This window comes from Physcomitrium patens, chromosome 2 (assembly GCF_059467195.1).
Source record: "Physcomitrium patens ecotype Gransden chromosome 2, ASM5946719v1, whole genome shotgun sequence".
NCBI classification, from domain to species: domain Eukaryota; kingdom Viridiplantae; phylum Streptophyta; class Bryopsida; order Funariales; family Funariaceae; genus Physcomitrium; species Physcomitrium patens.
The window spans coordinates 9,444,327-9,470,953 of NC_143411.1; the positions used below are offsets into that span (position 1 = coordinate 9,444,327).

At 31.5% G+C, this 26,627-nt stretch overlaps 1 protein-coding gene and 1 long non-coding RNA gene across 9 annotated transcripts; one reads left to right on the forward strand and one right to left on the reverse strand.

Annotated features, from left to right (window-relative positions):
* Window positions 1-15,203: 15,203 nt before the first annotated feature.
* Window positions 15,204-20,432, forward strand: LOC112278765 (CBL-interacting protein kinase 23). Of its 3 annotated transcripts, none has more exons than XM_024512499.3 (11): window positions 15,204-15,879; window positions 16,349-16,686; window positions 16,782-16,853; window positions 17,037-17,144; window positions 17,319-17,399; window positions 17,540-17,719; window positions 17,895-17,984; window positions 18,145-18,267; window positions 18,421-18,531; window positions 18,745-18,993; window positions 19,197-20,432. In XM_024512499.3, the coding sequence occupies exons 2-11, from the start codon at window positions 16,453-16,455 to the stop codon at window positions 19,287-19,289; spliced, it is 1,341 nt and encodes a 446-aa protein (XP_024368267.1). In that variant the 5' UTR covers window positions 15,204-15,879; window positions 16,349-16,452; the 3' UTR covers window positions 19,290-20,432. The 3 variants fall into 3 exon arrangements, with proteins under 3 accessions (XP_024368267.1, XP_024368266.1, XP_090101842.1); XM_024512498.3 differs by having other exon boundaries at window positions 15,204-15,867; XM_090245716.1 differs by having other exon boundaries at window positions 15,204-15,723.
* Window positions 20,433-23,545: 3,113 nt separating this feature from the next.
* LOC112295945 (uncharacterized) lies at window positions 23,546-26,204 on the reverse strand. Of its 6 annotated transcripts, none has more exons than XR_012216630.2 (4): window positions 26,045-26,204; window positions 25,099-25,565; window positions 24,347-24,692; window positions 23,546-24,043 (listed from the first exon to the last, which is right to left on the reverse strand). It is a non-coding gene; the product is annotated as an uncharacterized LOC112295945 (long non-coding RNA). The 6 variants fall into 6 exon arrangements; XR_002973816.3 differs by having other exon boundaries at window positions 25,800-26,204; XR_012216625.2 differs by lacking the exon at window positions 25,099-25,565.
* Window positions 26,205-26,627: the final 423 nt, after the last annotated feature.

Below are 26,627 nucleotides of genomic sequence, written 5' to 3' on the forward strand. Positions count from 1 at the left end.
TAAATCACCTTTCAAAAGTCTTTATGACAACAATGGAATAGGAATCTACATAGTTTTGGATTGTAGCTAAGATTTTTATAACTACTTAGTCAAAGCAGCACAAGGAGACATGTATGTTTTTACAACTAATTATGTACATCACATTAATGAAAAATAATATATATATATATATATATATTTATATAGAGGAAAATGATAAAGCAACCAAAAATTTTACTAAACCAATCTACATGTTTAAACCATCATTGTACCCTTTCAACTCCATCTCCATTCTCCGCCATTCCCATATTCCCAATCATCACCTCTATTCCCAACATTTCTGGGTCCCACTCCTATTCCCAATCCCCTACCCTCATCCTTAGCAATCGTTGGAAACAAAGAACAGTTGGGAATAAAGATGGCAGTTGCAAGGATGCAGTGATGGTTAAGATAGAGTGGATTGCTTTAGTAAAAATTTGGGTCGCTTTATTATTCCCCTATCTATATATTTAAATTAATCCAAACATTTACTAAATCAATCCATCCATCATTATTGATTGTGGATCCAATCATTTTTTCAATGGTTTTCAATCCATATAGATTTGGCAATGGAGAAATTTTTGATGATGATCAAGATGGGTGGGTCAATTTAGTAAATGCTTGGTTCAATTTAATTAATAAATATATATATATATATATATATGTATATATAATATTTGTGTTGTAGTCGAACTTACAAGATATAATAAAGTTCATGGAACAATGTCTTATTACTTTGACTTTTAAAATACATAAAGTGCTAAAATATCACATTTAATTTTTTTAAAGTAAAAAAATTATAAAAATTTTAGTTTACAAATAATTGAAATAATTTTTTTATTTATTAGGCATTGAAGGAGAATTTATATAACTTAAAAAATAAAGCTACATTAATTAAGTAGCATTATTGTGGGCATATTATAGACCATTGTTTGAGTAATAATATTCTATTTTTTCTTTAAAAGTAAATTATAAGGGTTTAAAATAAAATAAAACATAAAATATTCCAAAATTATATTTTTGATTAAATTATACTTTTAGGATTTCTGAATATTATAAAAAATATTGAGCATTGTGTATGAATGTTTTGAGATATTAAACAATAATTTTTTTATTATAATATAACTTAAACCATCATTTTAGCTTATCCAAAAAATATTTTAATATATCTATAATAATATACGATTTGAGTTACAATAGAGATTCTAGGAATTATTTTTAAAAATCCATAATTTAGATTTTTAATATTTTTCATTGTATCATAATATTCAAAGAACTTATTGTTACTCAATTCTTGTTATTGATTTTGTTTTAATTTATTCTAAAATTATGTCTACTTTATTTTTACCATCTCCAAAATATGTTACATTTGCTACGACTTTCAACAAGGAACAAATTTGCTAAAAGTTGGTATTAATTTAAATAAAAGCATCTTTTGCATACATTATTTGTTATATGTTAAATTCTTATAAGCATCTATATTGCACAATATTATAGTAATTTTAGAACATAGCACATAAAAAAATATTAGATTGATGTAGAATGTTGTTTATAACAAAATATCATAATAACCACAATGGCAGACTTGCAATTTTTTTTTTTTTTTTTTTTTTTTTTTTTTTTTTTCGTTTCTTTTAACAACAATTGAAATAACAAACACATTTACTCTCTTTCCAAAATAAATTAACTTTACTTGAACTTTTCTTTGGCCAAAAGCTCAAGTACTATATGTCACTAACTAACCAACAACTAACTAACTAACTAACTAACTATATATATATAATAAGAATGAGTTTACTTTTTTCTATTTAAATAAATCAATGTTTTTTTTTTTTTTTTTTTTTTTTTTTTTCTGTACTTAATTGTATTGATTAGAACTTTGACAAAAATTTATATATTTGATTGTAGAATTTTTTAAAAATTAATCTAAAATTTTGACATCTTTGATAAATATTAAATTTCTAAATTTAAAAATAATTATTAAATTAAAAGACCAAAAATTTTAAAAATATTAAAAAAATATTAAAATAGTATTTTTGGACACTTTAGGTAGATATTGATTTTAGATGTTTTATTATTTCAATAAAAGATGGAAAAAATATTAAATAATTTAGTTATACAACAGGCATGTTTAGTAAAAGATAAGTTAAAAAATGATATCACACGCTCAGTATAATGTGTCATGAAATATACTACACAAGTTTTAATCAATCACTCACAAACAAAAGCACTCAAAAAAGCCACAATCTCTAGTAAATGCAAAATGTAAATTTAAGAACTTGAAATAAAATTTTAAATTTTGTGGTATCTATGGGGAATAACTTCAAAAAGCGTTATTATTAAATGTTGTGCCCTGGCCATATAAAAATAACATATGAGACTTTAATGATGGAAATGTGCAAAACAACAAAATTATTTTTATTTTACTTTGGCCCACAAAAGAAAAAGAAAAAATTATAACAAATGAGTGGATCTGTCAAAGGCTAAACGTATTCTGGATGTACCTTATGAAAATATGGAGTGCATTTAAAAAAATATAAAAAAACAAGTAAATAAATAAATTTTTGAGTTACAACTACACAAATGTTAGCTAGGATATTTTTTTATTTTTTTTATTTTTTTCTTTTTAAAGTGTTGTTGGTGCTAAAATGAACTAAATAGCTAGAATGGCATTACAATGGTTATGGTAAATGATGTATTGATGCCATCAAAAACATTTCACCTATATAGAGTATGAATACTTTTAAGCAGGCCTTGAGTATGAAAATAGATTTATGTTTCATAAGTAATGCCCAAGCTGGCAGGACATTGTAAAGATAAACATTACTTTCAGTTATATTATGACGTTTTTCTTTGTAACATTCAACTGTTAAATTTTCTATTTCTATTTTGGTAGAAAGTGGAGTATACAATCTTTATCAATTTACTTTAATAAATATGATTAGTGTTTAAAAAAATTTAAACAATTTTTAAAAATCAAATGCAAGATATTAAATTTATTTTTATTGTTATTGTGAATTTTTTTGTTAAGCTTTAAAATTGGTATTAAATTTGGTTAAAAAAATACTAGTATATGATGGTCAAATTATACAAACATATACATATAGTCACCAATATATAAACTACAACAAACATCATAACAAGACTGTTAATATATATATATATATATATATATATCTATATGTAAAGATATATGTTTTTTTTGTTGAAAACTAGACGCAGTAAGAATGATGTTTGAATAATTGATGAATAAAGATAATCTATGATTGTATAAAAGTTGATTGAAACCTTTAAATTATAATAAGAACAGGATTCAAAACAATGTACATCTATGTACACACACACACACATATATATATATATATATATAGAGAGAGAGAGAGAGAGAGAGAGAGAGAGAGAGAGAGAAAAGGAAAAATAAGATGTTTGTGTTTAGCTTTTTTATTGGTGTGTATGAAATTTGAAATTAAAAATAGATACATGTTGAGTATAATTATTTTTTCTCATATAAAATAGTAGATACATTATAATTAATTGCTGTTGTTGGTTTTTCTTTAATTTTTTTCCCTTTGTGCCCAACTAAATTTTAATTTTTTGTGTACTTACTTATGTTTATATATTTAAGCAGTACATTATTGAGGTTTGCCAATTCTAAATGCCATGTTTTCATTTGTGCATGCATTCATATGATGCTTTGTTGGCATGTCATAATATCTGTGTGTAATTCCATATTGAGTGTGAAGATGTGATATATTACCAATGTTCTGGACAAGAACAACGTTTGAACTTGCTGTTTTACAAATAAATCTAATGTTCATTCTAAAAATAACTTAAAATAATAGTGATAAGGTTGTTAGATTATTATTAACATTTAATATTGTGTTAATTAAATAGAATTGTTTAAATTAAATTGATCAAATTACATGTAGACGTATATGTGTGTATATATAGATACACAGATGTAATTATATGCATATTGTCAGCTATTGTAATTAATGTTTTATGATTTATTTGTGTTTTCTTTGTTTGTTACTTTATAATTCAACATGTTTTCATGTTTTGCAATGCAAAAATAAAGTATATCTTCAAAAATTATATTAGATAATAATAACCATCAAATATGATTAAAATGTATGCAAAAAATTTCCAAAAATAAATATGCATATTGAAATTTTACATATATGGAGTTCAACTCTTCTTTCAATGAATGACACAATTATCATAAAAAATCACATTCTTATTTTGAATATTGATCACATTGTTAAGCACAAAAATAATTATACTATTTTAGAGACTTAAGTGCTTTCTAAGCACCAATAAGTAAAGCTATTAAAATAAGTAACATTTAAAGTTCAAAATATTTAAAATTACAATCATTATAATAATGATTTCATTTTTATCGTACAATGAAGTGTTTTTTTAGTATGTTTTTTTAGATAATTATTTTTGTTGGTAGATTTTTTTTAAAAAAATCAGTTATTTTAAAATAAAATGAAATAAAATAAAAAATATTAAAAACCAATTTTTTTTGTTAGAAATTAAACATATTTTTGAAAGCAATCAAAAGTTTTTTTCAAAAAGAAATGAGAGTTTGAAAATAAATAAAAAGATATTTATTATTAATATTCTAGCAAGTAATTATTTATTTTAATTTTCTTGAGGTGTGGGTTGTTTTTTTCAAGGCTACATGGCTTCTTTTATTTGCCTAAATTTTAATAAATATTTTTTTATTTATCAATTTTGGTAAAAAATGCACAAATAAAAATCTCAAGTTTCATATAGAAATATAATTGTCATTGTTGTAATAAGGAACACGAAATCAAAAAGTAAATAGGAAGATAAATTAAAAAAATAGATATAAAAGAGAGATAACTGAAAAGAATTCAACAACAACCAAATAAGAAAGATGGAGTCAAAATTTCTAATTAGTTTACGATATTACAAATGCCACCACAATATATACTATTACGAATAAAACTTACTACTTACATGACATTTTTTTTTGTTTCTTTTATTCCAATAAAAAAGTTATATTAAAATTTATAGTCATATCTAGTGTAATTTATAACTTTGATAAATGATAATTTTATAAAATACACAAGAATATAAATCAAGCGTAATAGATCACATGCAATCAACATGTAATGTTGATAGAATTTTTTTTTCATTTGTAGCAATAGCTATAATTTGAAATGTTGTAGCACATCACATTTATCTATAGAATTTGCTTAGAAACCTTCATCATTTAAGTCAATTTGATAAGTATGATTATTTGTTAAAAAAATTATACTTCTAAAGGAATTTGAATTATTAATTTGAAAAATATTATTTTTCTATTCATACATCTCTTAATTGCTAATACTAAAAAATATGTTATTGTTATAATGAGATTTTAGCTTAAGTCTGGTTTTTTTGACAACTTACATAATAATATAAAAAAAATTCTTTTTGTTGGTTCCTAAATGTTAATCCGTTGATGTCATACACTTTCTTCTTTTATTAACTGATTGGATATTTAGGGCTTTTTTAGAGTATTTTAAATTTAAGATGCATACAATGTCAGTCTCGTAAAAAATTTACAATATATCTTGATCAATAAATTATTCATAAATCATTTTTATAGAGGATTTTTTTTTTTTTTTGTAAGTTTGATAATACTTCAAAAAATTACTTGCATGTTCTATCTTTTCTTGCTTTGACATAATACTTATTTCTGAGATTTCTAAATTTATGATAGACATCTACAATAACTACATCTACATATTCCTTTACATCTAGAATTCATGTTATTTTTGAGGCTTATTATTTGTATAATAAATACTCATATTTACTAATATATTTACTTACATAAATAGAAGTAGATAGAAGTAATTAAAAATAAGATAAATGATTGATATCTTATTGAAAAGCTTCTTAGAAGCCTTGTGGACTTTATATGTATTTATAAATGATTGGTAGATTGACAACTATATCAATAAATTAGCCACATGGTATACATTTAGTCACTTATATTACAAGTTAGCTATGTGGTACACATGTCAAAAACTTGCATATAAAATAAAACAAGTATTCTATGAATTAATTACATAACATTGCTACATAGTTCTTTAATAGGTAATATATATATATATATATATATATATATAGACAAGATTGAAGCCTTCTTCACTACTATCAATGCTTTTCTTATACTCTACCTTTGTTCAAGACTTTTTAATCATCTTCTATTTTGTCAATAATCATTTTAATTTCAATTCTATAACTATCTTTTAGTTGTTTAATTTCTTTCTTTTACTAACATAATTATAACAAGGTATAGATAAGATAATTATATAGATGATTAAAACCATGGAAGTTTCTAGAATTGGGATTAGGTTAGTGGACCAGGTAGGATTCACTGTAGAACATTCTTGAAAGGATTTAGGGTAGTTATTTAGATAGAATCTACCATAGAATATTCTAGAAGAAAACTTTGGATGGTAATCTAAGTAGGGCTTATTATAAAATCCTCTAAAAAAAGAGTTTAAGATATTTATTTAGGTGAGATCCATCACCTAAGAATATTCTAGAAAGTCTAGGATAATAGAATAAAATACAAGTAGGACTAGCCAGGGCCTTTTCAGGTATCTGGTCAAGTGTACCTTCAAACTCTTTCTCTTAGTAAAGTTTGGTTCTACATCTTTTTATTCACATTTGTTCTCTACTATTTCTGTTTGCTAAGTTTTGTCTTTCATGTCTTATTTTGATTACTTCCGTTCAGTTTTGTTGTGGTCCATTTTGTCTTATTTTGTAAGGAGGCTTTATGTTATTGTATATTGGAAGGATCTCAAGTTTTAAGATAGTCTAATCTTCTTTCAATGGTATCAGAGTGAATGTTAGACTATTTACTTTTGGTAGCATGTCAATAGTCATTATTTAGTCCAAGATCAATTGTTGTGGTCAAACTGGATATTATGTTGAGGCTATCACAAGTTACTCTTAAAAAGTCAATCGGGAGGTGAAAAGGCATTATAATAGTGGAGTCTAGCAGAGAAATTAAAATATAAGAGATATGGCAAAGCAATCCTAGATAGAGGCTCAAATAAAACACCTCTTAGGCCAAATAGCTACTTTGCATGGACAAATAGAAGTCTTAAGGACAAGTGAATCGACATCTGCTAGTTTGAAATTGAATAAGCTTAATACATACTCTAGAACTTCAAGACAAGAAGATATATGTCAATGGCTCTTCAATATGCAAAAATACCTCATACTATCTGAGGCAAATACCACTAAACGAATTATATATGCAACCAACTATTTGAAAGATATGATAGCTATTTGGTGGCGACATCAAATTCAAAGTTACAGAGCTCAAGGTAGATTTTGTGACTAGGAAGAGATTGAGACCAAGTTTAGGAATCAATTTTGATCCATCAATGTACAGAAGATAACATGTTGTCATATGATGTATTGTCTTGCTCAGGAATGCATCGGGCACCTAGGTATAGAAGGTGAGATTGTGTTTTACAAATAGCCAAGAAATCCTAATAGGTTTCATCCATATGAGAAGAATATAATCTGAATTTCAATTCAAAAGTACTAAAAATACTCTTCTTAGTAGTCTTAACCATATATAAATTCCAATTACCTTGTTACTTTCATATTTAAGCAATTTAGATTTTTCTTGTAAGTCCCAATCTTAATCAATGAGCTTTAATAAGCTGTAACATCCAATCCGACCGTCCACTTGATGTACAATTTTGCATGCAATTGTCAATGTAAGTCTTCTATATGCTCAAGAATTTTTAGCCCAATCCAACATACAAATTGTTAGAAAACCTCCAAAAATTGCACTGATGTTACTTGGCTGCCAACTTGAAAAGTAAAGCAAAAATCCCAGTAGTGATTTCTCCCTTTTCAATTGTGAACTTTGTCTCAAAATTGGTGTGTAGCTTGATCTTCAAGTCCTTCAACACCATGCCAATTTCTACCTTAATCCAATTAATAGATCTTAAGATATCATAGAAATCCTACCCAACCTCAAACTGCCACCTTCTAAAATCCTCTTGTGCTAAAAACTAGATATCTCTAAACCATGCCATTAGATTATCAAAAAAAAAATTATACACTTAGCACACCTAAAAATCTAAATAATTTCAAATTTTCAACCATAGATGTTACTTAAATTGTGCAAACTAGCCAAAATTACTAGCCCTAATTATATTATATAAAATCCAAATCACTAATATAATCCTTGACTTCGAACAAAAATTGCTAAGTCCTCAAAAACCCTCAAAAAACAATCCTTATGCCTCTAAAAAGAACTTCAAGCTAGCTCTCTAATTTTATCCTTTGATCTTCAAATCAATCCCTAACTTGCCCTCGGCAGTCGTTTTAGCGACCAAAGGTTTGATTTCGACCTTGTCTAACAAATGGTCGACCCCCAAGTATCAATCTAACTTATCCTAAGGATTTTTTAGCCCAATTCTATCCTTAACTTGACCCTAGTATCAACCATACCAACCATTTACCTCTTATACTATGATTTTATTAATTTATGGTCTTTCTAAGGTAGTAGAAGAGTCTCTACAACTTAGAAGGTAAAATTATTAACTAACCTTCAACTTACTAATTATTAAGATAAGAAAATAACCTAAGAGGCTTTTATAAAATCCATCTTTAGATAACTCAAATTATAACTGAACTAAGATAATTAGATATTAATCAAAAGTTTAATTTTGATTATAATTTCACTATGTAGTCATATTACATTATGACAATATGATCACTTAACAAATCTTACACAAGCTAGATCGATGCAAGATTATGTCTCTCGTTCAAGACCTTTTGTCTTCAAATTGACAATGTTTCAAAGGTGGAGATGGTGGATCGATTCCTACAAGGTTTGAAACCTAAAGTCCAGTGAGAGATAGAGCTAAGAGATCCATAAACATTCGAAGGGGCAATTTGGATTACAAAGAGGGTCGATGCTATCGATTTCAAAAATTGTGGAATACGACCTATAGCACAAAGTCCTTTACCACTATCTAATATTATGGCACAACAACGAATGTCAATAGAGATTGATGCCTTACAAGGATCATGGACATTACAAAGACGACAAATATTGGTACAAAAAAAATTATATTTCTATTATTGGAAGCTAGGCCATCAAGTTAGAGGTTGTCCAAAATGTCAAAGTGCAAGTACTAGGAAGACAAGGCGAGTTCATAGTCTAGAAGCTCATGAAGTCGATAATAAGTCAGAGTAGAAAAATGAAACTCCCCAATAAAGGTGCTGGGAGCCAGTACTGGGAGTAATTATTGTCTCTTACAGACAAATGACATAGCCTCGAACAACTATAAAAAGAGTCAACTACTGCTTCTAACAAGACTATTAAGAAAACAACCATGTCAAATACTTATAGGTTGTGGCTCTACAGAAAATTGTATCTCAACTAAAATTGTCTATCGGTTTGGAATTAAAACCAAAGAAATCAAAAGAGGAAGAATATACTTTGTAGAAGATTGAGAGAATATATTGAGTAAGACGTATGAAGAAGAAACCTTAAAATTGACAGACATATATGTCTTAAAAGAGAGATCCAAGATAACAAAACAAAGGTATGATGTTATCATTGGTATGCCATAGTTGAAGATGAAAAATAAGTAAATTGATTGGATAGTAAGGACAATCTCTTTTAAAGATAGAGGACGCAAGATGATTCTTCGCACTTCCATATCAAATGAAGAGGAATGACAATGTGCAATCAAAGATTTATTTGTAGGAATGACTTTTATGGAGAAGCAACTATAACATAAGTAACTAATATAAATGGTGGTTCGAAATCTTATGTCAGTAGTAGGAAAGACAATTGAAAGGATAGAATGGGCAAAGCAACTTATACAGGAATATCATGATGTCTTTCCAATCGATCTATCTAATGGCATACGTCTTGATTAAGGTGCCCCCTTTCAAATAGAACTATTGCTAGGAGCCAAACTATCAAGTCGAACAATTTATCACCTAGCACCAAAAGAACTTCAAGAGCTGCAAAAGACATTGGATGAACTCTTAGAGAAAGGTCTCATTTAAGAAAGCACATCACTATAGGGAGCATCCATATTCTTATACCTAAGAAAGATGGCGGACTTTGCCTTTGCATAGACTATTGAGGTTTAAATAAGCAGACTATTAAAAATGCATATCTACTTCCACGTGTGGATGATCTTTTTGACAAACTTTGAGGTGTGACTATCTTTAGTTAATTAGATCTTTGAAGTAGATATTGACAAACACCTATTGCAAGAGAGGATATAAAAAAGACGACATTTTATACACGCTATGGATAATTTAAATGGCTGATTTTATCATTTGGCTTCACCAATACTCCAACCTCTTTCATAGTCACATAAAAAGTTTTTTTTTCTAGATCTTTTGAATAAGTATGTAGTCTTCTTCATTGATTATATTCTTGTATATAATAAAATCTCTAAAGAGCATGGACAACACCTACAAGAGGTACTGCATCGATTACAAGATAGTTGCTTTTATTACAAGCAATCAAAATATAAACTTTGGAAGTCAAAAGTCACCTTTTTGGAGCATGTGGTGTCCTTTGAAGGTATGCATATGAAGCAAGATAAGATAAAAATAATAAAAGATTGGCCAACTCCTAAGGATGCTTCTAAAATTTGCTCATTTTCAGGCCTTGTTGGATACTATCGCCATTTTGTTTTACGATTTGCTCACATTGCTACCTCATTGATAAACCTATTGGAGAAAGGTGCCCTATTTGAATGGAAACTGAAGCAACAAAATGTCTTTGATAATTTGAAGGAGGCATTCATTACTACTCTAATATTACAATCGTATGATCCTAATCTCCCTTGTAAACTTGTCATTAATGCTTTCGACTTTATTATTGGAGCAGTCCATCAATAAGACTTTGGTAGGAGCCTTTAATCTATGGCATATGAATCATGCAAGCTCAGAAGGGCATAGCTCAATTACATTACATGTAATCGAGAGCAATTAGCAATTGTACATGCCACAAAGGTGTGGCGACACTATCTATTGGAAAAACCAATGGTTATTCAGACTGACCATCAATCCTTGCTTCATGATTTGTATCTAGAAAATATGAAATTGTGGGATCATCGTTAGAAAGAATAATTGCAGCTTTTTTATATCTAGCTTGAGTATAAGCAAGGGCGATAACATACTATGCCAGATAATTTATCATAGAGATCAAACTTAAAGAAAAAATTAGAAGATAAGACAGAAGTTATTATTATTAGTAGTATCTTTTCAAATATAACCAAAGAGAGAGAATAGAAGGAAGCTACATAACAGGATGCTTATTTCAAGATGATTAGCGATCAATTGAAGGTAGGCAATATATAATATTAAGATTATACTCTTAATGAAGGCTTGCTCTATTTTAAAAAATAAATTTATATATCCAACAATACTAAACTCTAGATGCGTATACTTCAAGAGAAACATGACATTCTAATATGTGGACATCTAAGATGAGAGAAGATCTTAGAATGGATCTCAAGGACATGGTTTTGGGCTGGTTTAGATTATGATGTTTGAATCTTTATACTCATACGAGTCATGTCAACGTAACAAAGCATGTAACGCAGCGTCTCTTGGACTATTGTAGTCAATTCTGCTATCCATGACATATTGAGAGCACATGACTATGGATCTAATTACGTATTTGCTACAAACGCCTCATAATCATACCACGGTTGCCATCTTTGTGAATTGATTTTGGAAGCAATTTCATTTGGCTGTGGTGCGCTCGAATATTGATGTCCTAATGCTTGCACAAGTCTTCTTTAATACCAACTTTTGTCACCATGGATTACATCATATCATTATTTCAAATCAAGATCTATCCTTCACGGGAAGTTTTTGGCAAGCCTTATTCAAGCTACTAGGCACACAACTTATCATGTCTATAACCTTCCATTGTCAAACAAAAAAACAAACAAAGCATGCAAATTGGACCTTGGAAGATATGATGTGGATATTTGTGGCGGATCATCATAATGATTGAGATGAATACTTGACATCCTTAGAGTTTGATTACAATGATAGTATTCAAAGAAATATCTATCATTCACAATTTTTCCTTAATACCAGTCAGTATCTGATTATGCAAGCAACTCTCCATCATCCCATTGACACCAATAATTTGACAGCAAAGAAATTTATACAAGAACTTATAATGGCCTTACAAGAAGCATGGCATCACCTCTTTACTACTCAAAATTGACAAAAGTAATATGTAGATAATCATCAACAATACAAGACTTTTTGAAAGAGTAATCAGGTATTAATTTCCAACACCAACTTGTCACTTGCTACATCAATCCAAATCCATAATCTAATACCTAGATGGCTTGAAACTTTCCACATTTCTGTAGTGATATCTAATGTCACATATTATCTCGAGCTTCCACTACATATTCGGGTTTATCTAATCTTCCATATTTTGTAACTAAAGGAATTTCATACTGAGCCAAAGTGCTTTTTGGATCGACACCAACTACTACCACCACCAGTTGTAATTGATGACTAATAAGAATATGAAGAGAATAGTGTTTTGGAGCATTGCTACTTTTGTCATGGCAATGGAAATCTACAGCTTTAGTACAAAATTCTTCCTAAAGGTTATTTCATTCATGATGCAATGTAAGAACTTGCACAAAATCTCACCCATTATCAAGAGACAATTCTGAGATACCATCGGAAGCAAAACAAGGACGTTTCACATTAGTGAAGGGAGATTAACTATCATAAGGTATAGATAAGATAATTATATAGATAATTAGAACCATGGAAGTTTCTAGAATTGAGATTAGATTAGTAGACTAAGTAGAATCCATCACAGAACATTCTAAAAAGGATTTGGGGTGGTCATTTAGGTGGAACGTATCATAGAACCTTCTAAAAGAAAGCTTAAGGCAGTTATCTAGGTGGGCCTATCATAAAACTTTTTAGAAAATGAGTTTAAGGCGGTTATTTAGGTAGGGCCTACTACCTAAGAACATTCTAGAAAGTCTAAGGTAGTATGACAAGGTATAAATAAGACTGGCCATGGCCTTTTGGGACATTTGGTCAGGCATGGCTTCAGACCCTTTCTCTTAATAAAGTTTGGTTTTGCATCTTTCTGTTGAAATTTGTTCTATTTTGTTTCAATTTGCTCAATTTTGTTTTTCATGTCCTATTTTGTTTAATTCCGTTCAGTTTTTTTTTGGTTCATTTTATCCTATTTTGTGAGGAGGCTTTATATTATTATGGAATGGAAGGATCTTGGGTTTTAAGATAGTCTAGTCATGTTTCAATAAGAATATGTTTTTATTTTTATAATTTTATTGTTTTTCATGTTCTTAACAATTTATATTTTCTTATTTAATTTATTTCTTAAATTTTTTATGGTATCTAGATTATTATAGAAACTTAATATTTTTTAAATATAGTTCTTATTAGAGATATCATAAAATATAAATTACATACTTTTCTTAAAAAATATCATTATTTCATATTATTCTAGTATTGACATATTTTATAGATGCTATGATCAATTATAGAATTGATATATAATAATAATAATAATAATAATAAATTTAAATTAATTGTATTATTTATATTGACTATTTGGTACATGATCTTCTTATCTATATAGAATCAACATCTTGTGTACTTTTGTCAGCTCCAAAAAATATTTTTTGATCTTATGAATATTCCTATTAACACAATTGGCATATATAAGATTCTAAAACTTTGCAAAGTTGTTGTGGATTACAATAAGTATTGACGCTTTTGAAACTTGAAACTTCATATTGTCTTTTATATTGCATAGTTTATCAACTCATTAATTTTTTCTTCATACACCTACAAAAACCTCTACTCATTTTTCCTAGTTTGACACAAAGGAGTTAAAATGGTTGGATCCAAGAGATGTAGCAATTTCAAAAACAACAAATATAAGAGTATGGAGACAAAAAAAAAAAAAAAAAATGTAAGCATGGCCTTTGCAATAAGGCAATGTCTAAAAGAGTATAAAAACAATAAATCTAAAATTCTAAATGCACAAAAAAATCATCTATATTCTTATCAAATCTACATTCATCTATTTGTTATAGAAAGAATCAATGCTAAAATTACAAAATTTCTCCTTTAATTTCTCACTTAATTTATGGTTTATAATTTATTTATTGATTAATTATTGATTATGCAAAAAGCAAGGTTATAAGTTTACAACCTATGAACAAACTCAGTGCCAACAAATATTATCAATTATGCAAAAAATAATAGTTAAGATATATAAATTATGTGAGATACCACTATGTGTGTATGTGAATATTTACATAATTAATGAAACATATTTATTTAAAAAATTAATATTAAATAAGGATGTGGTAAATGGCGAGTTGTGGCAATACCAGAAACTGTGGTGACATCAGCAACATCCCAAATCAAATTCAGAATCAATACACAGGATGAGGATGAAACGCAGACCTGGAGTAGGAACATTGACACATCCATCCGTTCCCACAAGTTCCCATCCAAATCCCAGTTCCAACTGGACAATGGAAGCTCCCCCTTGGACCCACCCGACTAACCCTACAACATTTTGCCCACAACACTCTGAAATGGGACCTTGCCACATTGCAATCCCGAAGCTCAACCGGAGATGCTTTCTGGAGTGACAAAAGGTGAAGGCCACATGCAACAACCCACATTGTGAACGCCAGAGTTTGCACCAATGGGAACGCAACCAAGGGTGGGGAGTGGCAGTGGAGATGGGGCCCGCCTTCCTATTACCTTACCATTGCCAAGCAAGGAAGGCATCTGGGGGACTGAGATGGGAGTTGGTGGGTCAAACCCCAAGGCCACTACTATCCAGAGAGGCTCTTCTGTTGTATATCACTATCATATTGATTGCTACTCCAAAGCTGTCCAACAACATCCACCACAAAAATGAAGGGGACCTTTTGGTTTTTTCGTGAATGGATCAACAGGTGGCGGTGTTGATGCCCGCCACGATCGTAAGGTACGAGTTTCCCCGATCTCATATCCGGGTATCATTAAATGAACGATGGAAGTGTTGGGAGGTGCTTACGGAAAGCGAACTCTTTCACACACACTCACCCACTCACGCTCTCTCTCTCCGTCGTGGTCTTTTGAGGAGCCGGTGATTTCGAAGAGATGCAGCGTGTGTTGGAAATCTTCTCAAATTGCAGTTGCTCTATCGATGCGTCTCGTGGCGAAATATATATTCTGCAGTTGTTGAATTCTGGTCCAGTACTGCAGGGGAGGAGTTCAGTTTTGCAGAGTCTGGTGCTGCCTCACCTCGTCGCGCATGCTGAGAGAGGAGAGCTAAGAGTTGCGGGGAGCTTTGAGAGTCGCATTTGAGTTTTGTTCGGAGTGCATTTGAGACTCTTCGTGTTGTGTTTTGTCTTGTTTTGTTTTGTTTTTTGTTTTGTTTTGTTTTGTTTTTTTTTTTTTTTTTTTCTGTTTTTTTTTTTGTTTTTTTTAGAGGAACGGGATCGGTGTCGGGTCGAGGTCAGATGAAGGTCGGGCCTGTGTGAGTTTTTAGGATGGAGTTATGAAAGGGTAGAAGTTGTGGTGAAACTGGATATGAGTTTGGTTGCAGGATGCGGACGAGGCTACCTGGCAGCATGCGAAGTTTGGCAGGTCAAGGTTTGTCTCTGCCATTTCTTTACCTGCCTTTCAACGACTCTGCGAGAAGGCGAAACGCGCTACAGATTTTTTTAGCCAGGAGAGAGTATGTCGAGGATCTGCTGTTGTCATGCTGACGGCCAAGCCAACCAGCAATAATGGAATGTTAGTTTCTTTGTGAGTCATAGTATTCGAATACACTTGGACTCCTTCTCATAATGCTTTCCTTTGTAGGCACATTTTTCAGTTGGTGTAGAGCTGTTCCGGTGTTTTTGTGTTTTTTCAGCCTGAATCACGAGAGGTGTTGTGTCAACTTAGCTGTCAGGATGTTACTTTACATTCTTCAAAAATTGTGGACTTTAATATTAGCACTCTTTGAGAGCCCCTTAGAGACTCTCGAAATCTTTTTTTTTTAATTTGATTTTTAAATTGTAAGCTTCTTTTTATTCACCCAATTGTAGCAATGACTGCATGCATTTGCCTAGTTGGGGATTGACACAGTATTCGCGCCTCTAGAGAGTTTTTTCCTTAAATTTCTTAATTTGAAATGTTTGCCCTCTGATGTCGAATACTGTCTTCCGCTTCGTGCGGAAAAATGGATTGTCCTTTCAAGTCCACGGTATTTATTTCAACATTGTCCATGCAGATTCTTTTTGTGAAATTTCAGAGTAAGAAAGAGCGCTCGAAGCCAGAACAATTTCAAGAAGTTTGAAAATTCAGTAGATTCGATCACAGAAAACTTAAGTGACCATGACTTCCACCGCTGAACGCACGCGAGTTGGAAAATACGACCTTGGCAAGACCCTTGGTGAGGGTACTTTTGCCAAAGTTAAAGTTGCTAAGCACTTGGACACCGGAGCGCTCGTGGCCATTAAAATCCTGGACAAAGAAAAAATTCTTAAGCATAGGATGGTTGAGCAGATCAAAAGAGAAATTTCCACTATGAAGCTTGTGAAGCATCCCTACGTCGTCCAGCTTTTGGAGGTTAGATCTTTTTACATTTTGCTTTTCTTGATTGTCATCAATGTCATCAACCACGTTTTTGGATATTAGGGCCTAATGAAGTGTTTTCTCTGCAGGTGATGGCGAGCAGGACAAAGATCTACATTGTGCTGGAGTATGTCACAGGTGGCGAGCTCTTCAACAAGATCGTAAGTTTTCTAGTTGGTGAAAGTTGGCAAGGAATGTTATTGTCTGTAGCTGGTTTCTTTGTTCATTTTTAAGCAAGGGTGTCGATGATTTTTAGCAGCAGTAAAGCAGTCTCACCTTCATTCTGGGAGCATTTCGAAGTATTTTATTTTCTCACCTATGTGTTATCGTATGGCTGATTCCAGGCCAAACAAGGGAGATTGTCAGAGACCGAGGCTAGGAAGTACTTCCACCAGCTCATCGATGCAGTTGATTACTGTCATAGTCGGCAAGTTTTTCATAGAGATTTGAAGGTAATTGTATCCAGCATCGCATCTTTATATTAGTTGTCACATCAAAACTTAGTTCTTGTGTTTTGCGTGTATTCATGAAAACACTCTTTGAAGAATGTCGATTAAAGAATGAATACCATTGCCATTGTTATTAGTTGCAGTTATGTTAAAAAAAATTATTTGAAGTGTTTGCAGCCTGAGAATCTGCTTCTAGATGCCGAAGGTAACTTGAAGATTTCAGACTTTGGTCTAAGTGCGTTACCTCAACAATTTAGGGTAAGACCAAGTTTTTTCTGCCTAAAACTCAACGCGACATTCTTATAAATGTTTTCACCAAAACATTTACTTATGTACGTAATTAGACACTTGACTTATACTAAATAGAGTGAAACTTAACTTAAATTTGTGCTGTGCAGGAGGATGGGTTGCTTCACACGACTTGCGGGACACCCAACTATGTGGCTCCAGAGGTAATCATGGATAAGGGCTATTCAGGAGCTACCGCTGACATGTGGTCGTGTGGTGTTATATTGTACGTGCTGATGGCTGGCTACTTACCTTTTGAAGAGCCTACGATACTGGCTTTATACAAGAAGGTACTCTTTTTATTGTTAACGTTCTGGGTTTATCTGCGAGTTTGAAAGCTATTTGCTGTATAATCTTGTTCACTGAATTTGTGGATGCTATTTTCAATCTGTCAGTCTTCTGTCTTTTTTTCTTTATCTTTTTTTTTGTTTTTGTTTTTTTGTTTTTTTTTTTTTTTGACTACAGATATATCGAGCCCAATTTTCATGGCCTTCCTGGTTTTCATCAGGTGCCCGGAAATTAATTTCAAGGATATTGGACCCCAATCCTAGAACTGTAAGTAACAGGTTATTTTGTTCCCACGGCTTTCGGTGTAGCTCTTCTCCTGCACCTCATCGGGAGTTTGTTTTTTAGTAATTTTTGAGAATATTTTATTTTTTTAGGAGCAATTCTGTTTTCTGAATCATGTTTCCGTCTATATGGAAATGGTTTGCAGCGCATAACAGCAGCTCAAATCCATGAAAATGACTGGTTCAAGAAAGGATATAATCCAGCCAAGTTTGATAGAGAAGCTAACGTCAGTCTTGATGATTTGGATTCCATCTTCAACGAATCAACAGTAAGGCGGATAGCATCTTTATTCTTTCCTGGTCTTGGACGAAGCTGAAGCTTGTGCTTTGCCCAATGGGAGTTGTGAAAGTGGTGTGTATCTTGGCATTAACTTGTGCTGTATTAAATTCATTGATTTTGATACTTATCTACCTAAATTCAGGAGCATATGATAATAGAGAAGAAAGAAACAAAGCCTGTTGCGATGAACGCCTTCGAACTCATCTCTCTCTCTCAAGGCCTCAATCTTTCGAGTCTGTTTGAGACTAAGGAGGTATTTTGTGCAACTTTAATTCAACCATGTAGTCATGGATTGCCTTACTATTAAATCAAGCGATTGGAAAATTACTGATGGTTGACACAGAACTGATCTCGGCTAAACGAGCTTTACGTTGGGTGTGCAAAAGCAGGGAATTAGTGCATAAAGTCCTTCGACTGGACTTGATTCAAACATCACCTAACCTTGTCTAGTGACTTTGATCCTTAGATACCTGATAAGAAGGAGACGCGATTTACAAGCAAGAAACCTGCCAAAGAAATCCTCAGCACTATTGAAGATGCTGCGAAGCCCTTGGGCTTCAATATTCAAAAGAAAGATTACAAAATGAAATTGCAAGGTGATAAGTTGGGCAGGAAAGGGTATCTTTCAGTGTCAACTGAGGTGTTCGAGGTGACACCCTCTCTTTTCATGGTTGAATTACAAAAAGACAGTGGTGATACGTTGGAGTACAACCATGTAAGAGTCAACTATTGCAACTATTGCAACTACTTTTCATTTGTAGGTCCTGTCCAGGGAATTCTTACTCGTATGCTTGTGCAGTTCCTTGGAAATATCTCATTTCTAATACTGTTGGTGTTGTACATGATTATAAGTTTAGCCGTTGTTGTTTTTTTCAATTGCAGTATGCTCAATCTGTGTTTCTGGTCGTGCTGTTGCAGTTCTACAAAAATCTTTCGAAAGGTCTCAAAGACATTGTTTGGAAAGCAGAACCTGTGGAGAGTAATCCCACTTCTGTAAGTGATCAGAAGTAGAAGCTTCCGGTATGACATAAAAAATTGGTCATTCTGTGATGTCACCACTTGTCCTTTTCTTTACACTGTACCTTTACTAGAATTGCATTTCTATTACTACTTCTTTCAAACTTCGAACGTACCTCTTGATCTTTGTAAAGACAAAAACCAATAGAGTGCCGAGTTTCTAATGCATAGTACCATATACAATCAATGATAATTGTCCGCAAACAGCTCTATTGGGATATGTTCCTCTTTAATCGTAAATCGCTTCAGAACCTGTACATAATGTTCTGGAATGGAGAACTCATGTGGTGTACAAACTTGTAGAGGCAAAATTCATGGTAGGCGAATCTTCGGATTTTTTGTGCAGATTTTCTCAGTCTTTTCACAGAAGCAGGCTAATTATTGCTGAGAGCAGTCGCAACAATGTAGATATGCGAATTTTTGATTCTGTAAATGGTCACATGCGGATAGAAGGAAAAGCGTCTTTCAATTTCTTTTAAGAACACAGTACAATGATGTTTACAAATCCTTAATTTTCAGATTTGATTAGCTTTGGAGTTGGCCACAGTACGTAGCATGCGAAGGAATGTGTGAGGTTGAAACAATGAAATTCCTCCAAGGCATGGGAGGCACATGGTGTTAACAGTGTTGCAGGATGACATCATTTAGAGCGCCTGGATACGGGACTGTCTGGATTTTGGGTTCTATTGCAAATGCTGGGACATTTGCGTCGTGGTCAAGAATGAGGGGAGGGTAGTCATTCGGAAGTCATCCGACAGCGATGAAGAATTCGTCCTTCGATTTGGGAAGCACTTTTTTGCGCTCCCAAAGAGATCCCTCATCACGGGTTCAAGGTTGCTTGAATGTGTGTTACGTATGGGATTTCACAAAAGAGTCCACTGTGTTCAGCTCAAAGAATTTATTTGTATACTTATTTGTTCGCTCGTCACATGAGGCCTCAAAACCTCCATGTGAAGGTTTTGGATTAGTATAGGAGATATGGACCTTTGGTAGAAGAGGAGTTCAATCATATAAACTTTTATCTTTTTTAGAATCTTTAGTTATATTTTAATAATTTAATAGACATGTTTGTGTGATTTTCAAGAATTTTTTGAAGTCATTTTTAATTTTTGAAATATTATGTTTTGTCATATTCAACGAAGTTGTATCACATGGTTTCTTCTAATTTCTATCAAATTTTGTAATAAGGTTACAGTAAACAATTTGCTGATTTTGTCATTTTATACATTTGTATATATATAGATATAAACAATTTTTCATCAAAAAATATTATATTTTTATATATTTTAATTTTAAAACTTTTTTTTTGAAAATGATTTGATAATGTATCATGCTTAGTCATAGATCTTTCAATATCTATTTATAATTAAAGTTGTGTAAGATTATGGTACATTATTTTAAAATCTTTTGAATAGTCTAATATTATTAAAATCTACTTTTATTTTGTCTTATTTTATTTTATTTATTTTCATTACAATAAACTTTTATTTTAGTATAAAGCTTAATATATTTGATATTATATTGTTCTAAGTTGTATCTGAAGATTTTTTAAAAAAACAATAAGATCAAATCTTAAATCCATAATAAGACCAAAAAAAGATTAATAGAGAAATCAGTGATATTTGAAGACCTTGAATTTGACAACTCTATCTATCTATCTATATATATATATATATATATATATATAATTGGACGCATAATTTTATTTATTTTTTAAAACAATTTGAGATGTTAATGCAAGTATATTTTTTAAATGTATTTAATTTCGCATATATTATAAATGTTTTAATTTTTGTTAATGGTATTCTTAAATTAATTAATATATTTGTTTTTAGCACACTTAACTAAGATTTAAAAAGATACAACATGGTCATTTTTGTTGTCTTTGTTGTTCTATAGTTTAAATTAATTGTTACAACTTAAGATTTTAGGTCTTTGCTATAAAGCAAATATTTATTGGTCAAAATTTTATACTTTATGATATTTTAGAGTAAGAATTCTTGTAATTTGGCTTTAAAAAACTTTAAATTAGATGAAACCAAATTAAATCAATAACACAAGGTGAAACCAAATTAAATCAAATCAAACTTGTGAAACCAAGTTTGCTACTATGCATGTCATTATTCTTTCTAATTATGTAAATAATACATGTTATTGATTTCATAATCTAAATTGTTAAAAATTTACTATCTCATAATTCGAAATTGACATATCCATTTACATCATCTCATAATAAAACTTGCAAGCTTCAAACTAGTTTTGGAATTAGTTTGGACACCCTTTAAACTAATTTAATCTTAAGCTAAATCAAAAAAATAAAAATAAAAAACAAACAAAAACAAAAACAAAAATCAATCTAAATTGTGGAGTTTGGTTTGATTTTTAAGTCTACACAATTTGAACCAAACCACGCTAATACTTGTCTTGGAATTGCAAGTTATTTTATCCTAATTTTAAAAACTTAATAACAATTTTGTACTTTAATTTTCTTTTAAATGTAAGTATCACATATCTTAAATGAGCCTTATTCTAAATATTTGTATACTAAGGGCATTACTTTTCAAAACATCTACTCTGATCATCTTTAATTTTTTTTTAATTGATACAAATAGTTTAAATATATCAAAATTATTTGAACAAATTTGTTTCAAATCTTTAATCATATTTTTGTATCTTTTTAAAATTCTAAGTTATACTTTAAAAACTATACAAAAAATAATATTATAACTAACTATCTAACAATGGTCTAATTTTTATTTAGGAGTTTTGCTTTAATTATTTGATTTTCTTTGTTTGAACCTCAATAAAGTTAATAAATTAGATTATATAAATATAATATTTGTATTTTATTTTTTATAACTTTTATTGCACTTTTAAGGTATTTGAAATAGTTTTGGATTCTCATAAGTTTAATAATTTATTTAAATAATTTGGTTGATAATATTCTAAGATATTTTTTTCTTTGAAGAGTGTTCGATGTTAAAATTGCAAAGTTTTTGAAAACTTCTAATATGAAGTGTTGAAAGGAATTATCTTAAAACAAACATAATGCATTTATAAATTATAAATTATAATAATAATAAAATAGAACCTTATATTTTTTTAAGTGTTAGTAAGTTTTTTTAATTTTTCTTTTTAAAAGATAAACCTTTTAAAACAATGTTTTATTAATTAAAGCTATTATAAATGCCTTATATATGAGTTCTTAATCAAAATTTTGAATATAGACTTATCGTTTATTTTATTTTATGGTTGTTATTATTAAGATTCATATAAACTCTAATATAACTATTTTATATCTAATATGTAATTTAACATTCATGATTGTGTTGTGAAGAACTCTTGCTATATTTGATGAGATGTGCCTCTTTTATTTATTCTTGCTTGCATTTAATGGTGTTTGTTGTTGTTTTTTGTATTATTCTAAGAACATATAATATTATCAGCATATTTATAAAAGGACAAATGTTAAAATGACCCATCCATTTACTAAATCAACCTATTCTATTGTAACTATCATTAGAAAAATGGACCATCTCCATGAACCATCATTACAATGATAGCCCTCGTCTCATTTCTAGTCTCCTATTCCTTATATTCCTAGCCTTCTTTATTCCAACTTCCTCCCATCCCTTCCTTCTCTTTTTGTTGTTTCCAACTCTCAATCCAACTCTCATCTCAACTCTCTTTGTTCTCCATAATTGGATGGATAAGTTTAGTAAATGGATGGGTCATTTTAACATTTTTCATAAAAAAATATTTATTATTATAATGTCTTTGAGATAGTTAGTGTTATAACTTACATTGCAAAAAAAAACAAATCACTTAAAAATATAGTTATTATATATTTTAATATAAAAATAAAATAAATATACTAATATAAATATATGTAATTTTATTTTTAAAATATTTTTTTACTAATATATATATATATATATATGAAATCAATTTAATAGGAATATAAAGAAATCTTAATTATTGAGTATTCTACCAACACAAATATCTAGCAAAGATGATTTGTTATATATTTTTAATAACTATTAAAAAATAGTAAAATATGAATTAATATGATATCAACCTAATTCAAGAGAAACGTTCAATGAGTAAAAATATATAAATTAATGTCCAAAATGGCAACTTATGACTTAATAAATGTCTAAATTTTGTAAATAAATAAATGTTCTTTCACTTATGTTCTTTCACTTATTTCTATAAAACATTGAATTTTAGAATTAAAACACTGAACAACATTTACATGATAGAATAATCTCATTTACATCATTATGTATCGGTACATTTATTTTTTTTATTGCTCACGTATACAAAACTACATTGACAACAATAAGTGGACCCAAAAAATTGTTACAATACTGGTACAACCAACGTTGTTGATCTTTCCAAGGCAACAGTAACAAGATTTTTACATGTTGTTGGTAAATGTTGGAGGATCTTGCCAATTGCTTCGCAATCACTTGCATCTAGTATCGTGAATTTCCAAGCAGGTCAAACCTAGTTGCAACATGTGGACCCTTAACACAGGCTAGTGAAGATGTCTGTGGTGCTCTAAGTAAAGAAGGATTTGCTTGTACCAATAGAGCGAGTATCAGGGTCTTATGATACAGATTTTCATACCTTCAATGACGGAATTATGTAGCAAAGCCATAAACCAGAAGAAGTTGAATATTGTGTGGAGATCCGCGTCACTCGCTATCTTCAGCATGGCGTACATTGTGCAGGATACCAAAAACCTGGAGATTGTAGACACATGAGGCATTCATGCAACGCATTCAAGGAATTACTCGGCAATCGGGGAAGTAAAATCTTCATTCCTGTACATCCTCCCACTATATTATTATTGTTTGCGAGTTCCTAAGTAAACATGTACGCTTGTAAACCAGTAGACGTAGAGAATCTTCAAACTCTTGAGCTGTCATTAGCTGTACATTCTAAATTTGTAAGTAATCTTGACAACAGAGTATCTGGCACCTCACCGCTTATATTACTGATTCACTGCTTCAAAGGCCATCATGGTTGCTAAAAAATCAACTTACCAGACGAGTAGCAGATGTATGAACAGTAACTTCGGATGAGCGCACAACTGCTCTTCAGTACAATTTATATGCATCGTAAGAGCTACCAGATGTTCGGCAACGTTGCAGTACCCGCCTACCGACACGCGCTCTTATGGGAATTGTCGAAACAGTAATGCCCTAGCCCTCCACAAAGGTAGCACACCGTGTACAGCTAAAATCTGTTGGTGAATGAGTTCCAGGAGTTGCATTCTGTACAACTTGTCCGCCAGCTTCAACGCAACAACCAGCCAGCTGATCAGACATCCCCTGTTCGACGCAGTTCGTTCATTTTGGATTGTAGACTTCTGCAAACTGGAGTCGTTTGCTGCAAAAAAATTCAGTTGTGAATTAATCGACCTGCTCAGTAAATTGAATAAGCAGCGAACATTCCCAGACGTCGATTTAGCAGAGTAGGAATCAACCTCTGCACTACGGACCAAACTTATATGATAAAGAAAAGTCCTTGTGAAAATCTCCATGCTATCAAGCGTTGCTCACAACGTCGTAGATCCAATACAGACCGATACAATGCTTTCCAGTTATTGAAGTTCATTTCTAGGACAAAAATGCTGTGAACTTTCTCAAGTTGACCTTCAGTTACAGCATTGATATTACTCTCACTCTGTTTTCCCGTTTAAGAGGACTTACGGACAAATGGTGGAAATTATGACCATAAGGCCATCTCAGAAACTTCCTTACTTTCAGTACTCTATCACAAAGAATATCCTTACCATGCATTTCGTGAAAAAAATATTGTGCAGTCCCTCTGAATCCCTTATATCACCATGTTTACATGGCTTATGACACTTCCCTGGCTTAAGGAACATTGGAAAACCTCGCCTTCTTGGTTTTTGACTTAACCAACTTCAAAATCCCCTACTCAGAGCTGCCTCTGAGGGGAAAATCAAAAAATGCATGTAGCCTGTTATGTTTCCATCTAAAACACATCCGTCATCTGCGTTACTCAAGGTGGACGTGACTCTTGATTCACAATTTAAACTAAAACGCATTAACACTAAAGCTTCATTTTTCTTCATTAGACATCCACATTGCTAGTACTCGTATGAGACGTTTCATTGAGCCATCAATTTACTGGACAGCTCATTAGCTCTTCTGGAATGTAATGAGCCTTCCAGTAATATTTGCAGTAAGCTGATTATTGTTCTCGCTTCGTTGGAAACAATCCACATATTCATCCCTACAACAGATGTTTGACATGAACACATTAGGACATCCGTCAACTCAATGTGGTTGTGCATAATATTCACTCAAACTGATAATTCGATCGCTGACCGGCAGCTGAAAGTGTGAATGTGACACCATCCAAGAAACGTTGAAAGATAAGCACGCCTTTACTCACATTGAACCAACAATGATTAAAAAGAAAAAAGGACAGAAAACTACGAAGAGTCTTGACAAGAACGCTAGCTACCTATCGCTCGCACCGGCTGCAATCTCAAATCGAAGTTTACTCAGCAAATCGAAGTTTCTACCGATTCGTCAGTCAAGGATGACATAAGTTGAAGCAGACTGCAATCTCCGTAGCCAAGCCAGACTTCCACAACCAAGCCAACTTTTCTAATAAAATAGGCATGAGGTCTCTCAAAGTCTTTCACCAGAAAAACGTGGTACACGACATCAAACACAATTTAACGGAGTATTTCTAATGAAATTCACCTCCGCCACATCCAGAACTATAATCACTTCCCGAGATTCCACACGGCCAGGCCTTCTTCATGAACCTGAGAGCATCCGCTCCCTCATCAAACACCGCAACGCATCAAGCATCTGCATCCATGACACACATTACTCTCCATTCAAAAACAGTGATAAGGCCAGTCAAACCCTCACTCCAGTCCAACCATCCCCTGACAAGCTGTCCGTCGATCCGACGAACGAACTACTTCGTTGGTTCTCTCGAACGTAAGATTCTCTCGTTAAGGCAAATCCTGCCCTCCATGCAACTGTCATCCGAATCAACGAACGAACCTCTTTCACACGTTCTTTTGAACGAAAAGTTAAGGTGTCCGCGCGGACAACGGTAACAAGTATCAACGCGTTCGTTGGTTTAATGGAATCAGTGAAAGGATGAATTATCTTAACTCTTCATCCTCATATGTCAAGATATCATCCGACATGTGGCTGTCTTGTGGAGGAATGGTTAGGGAAGGGGATTGGTTCGGTGATAGGACCCGTCTTTCTGCATCCTCACCCTCATTGCCCTATGGTTATGGGGTCAACACACGGAAGAGGGGCTTCT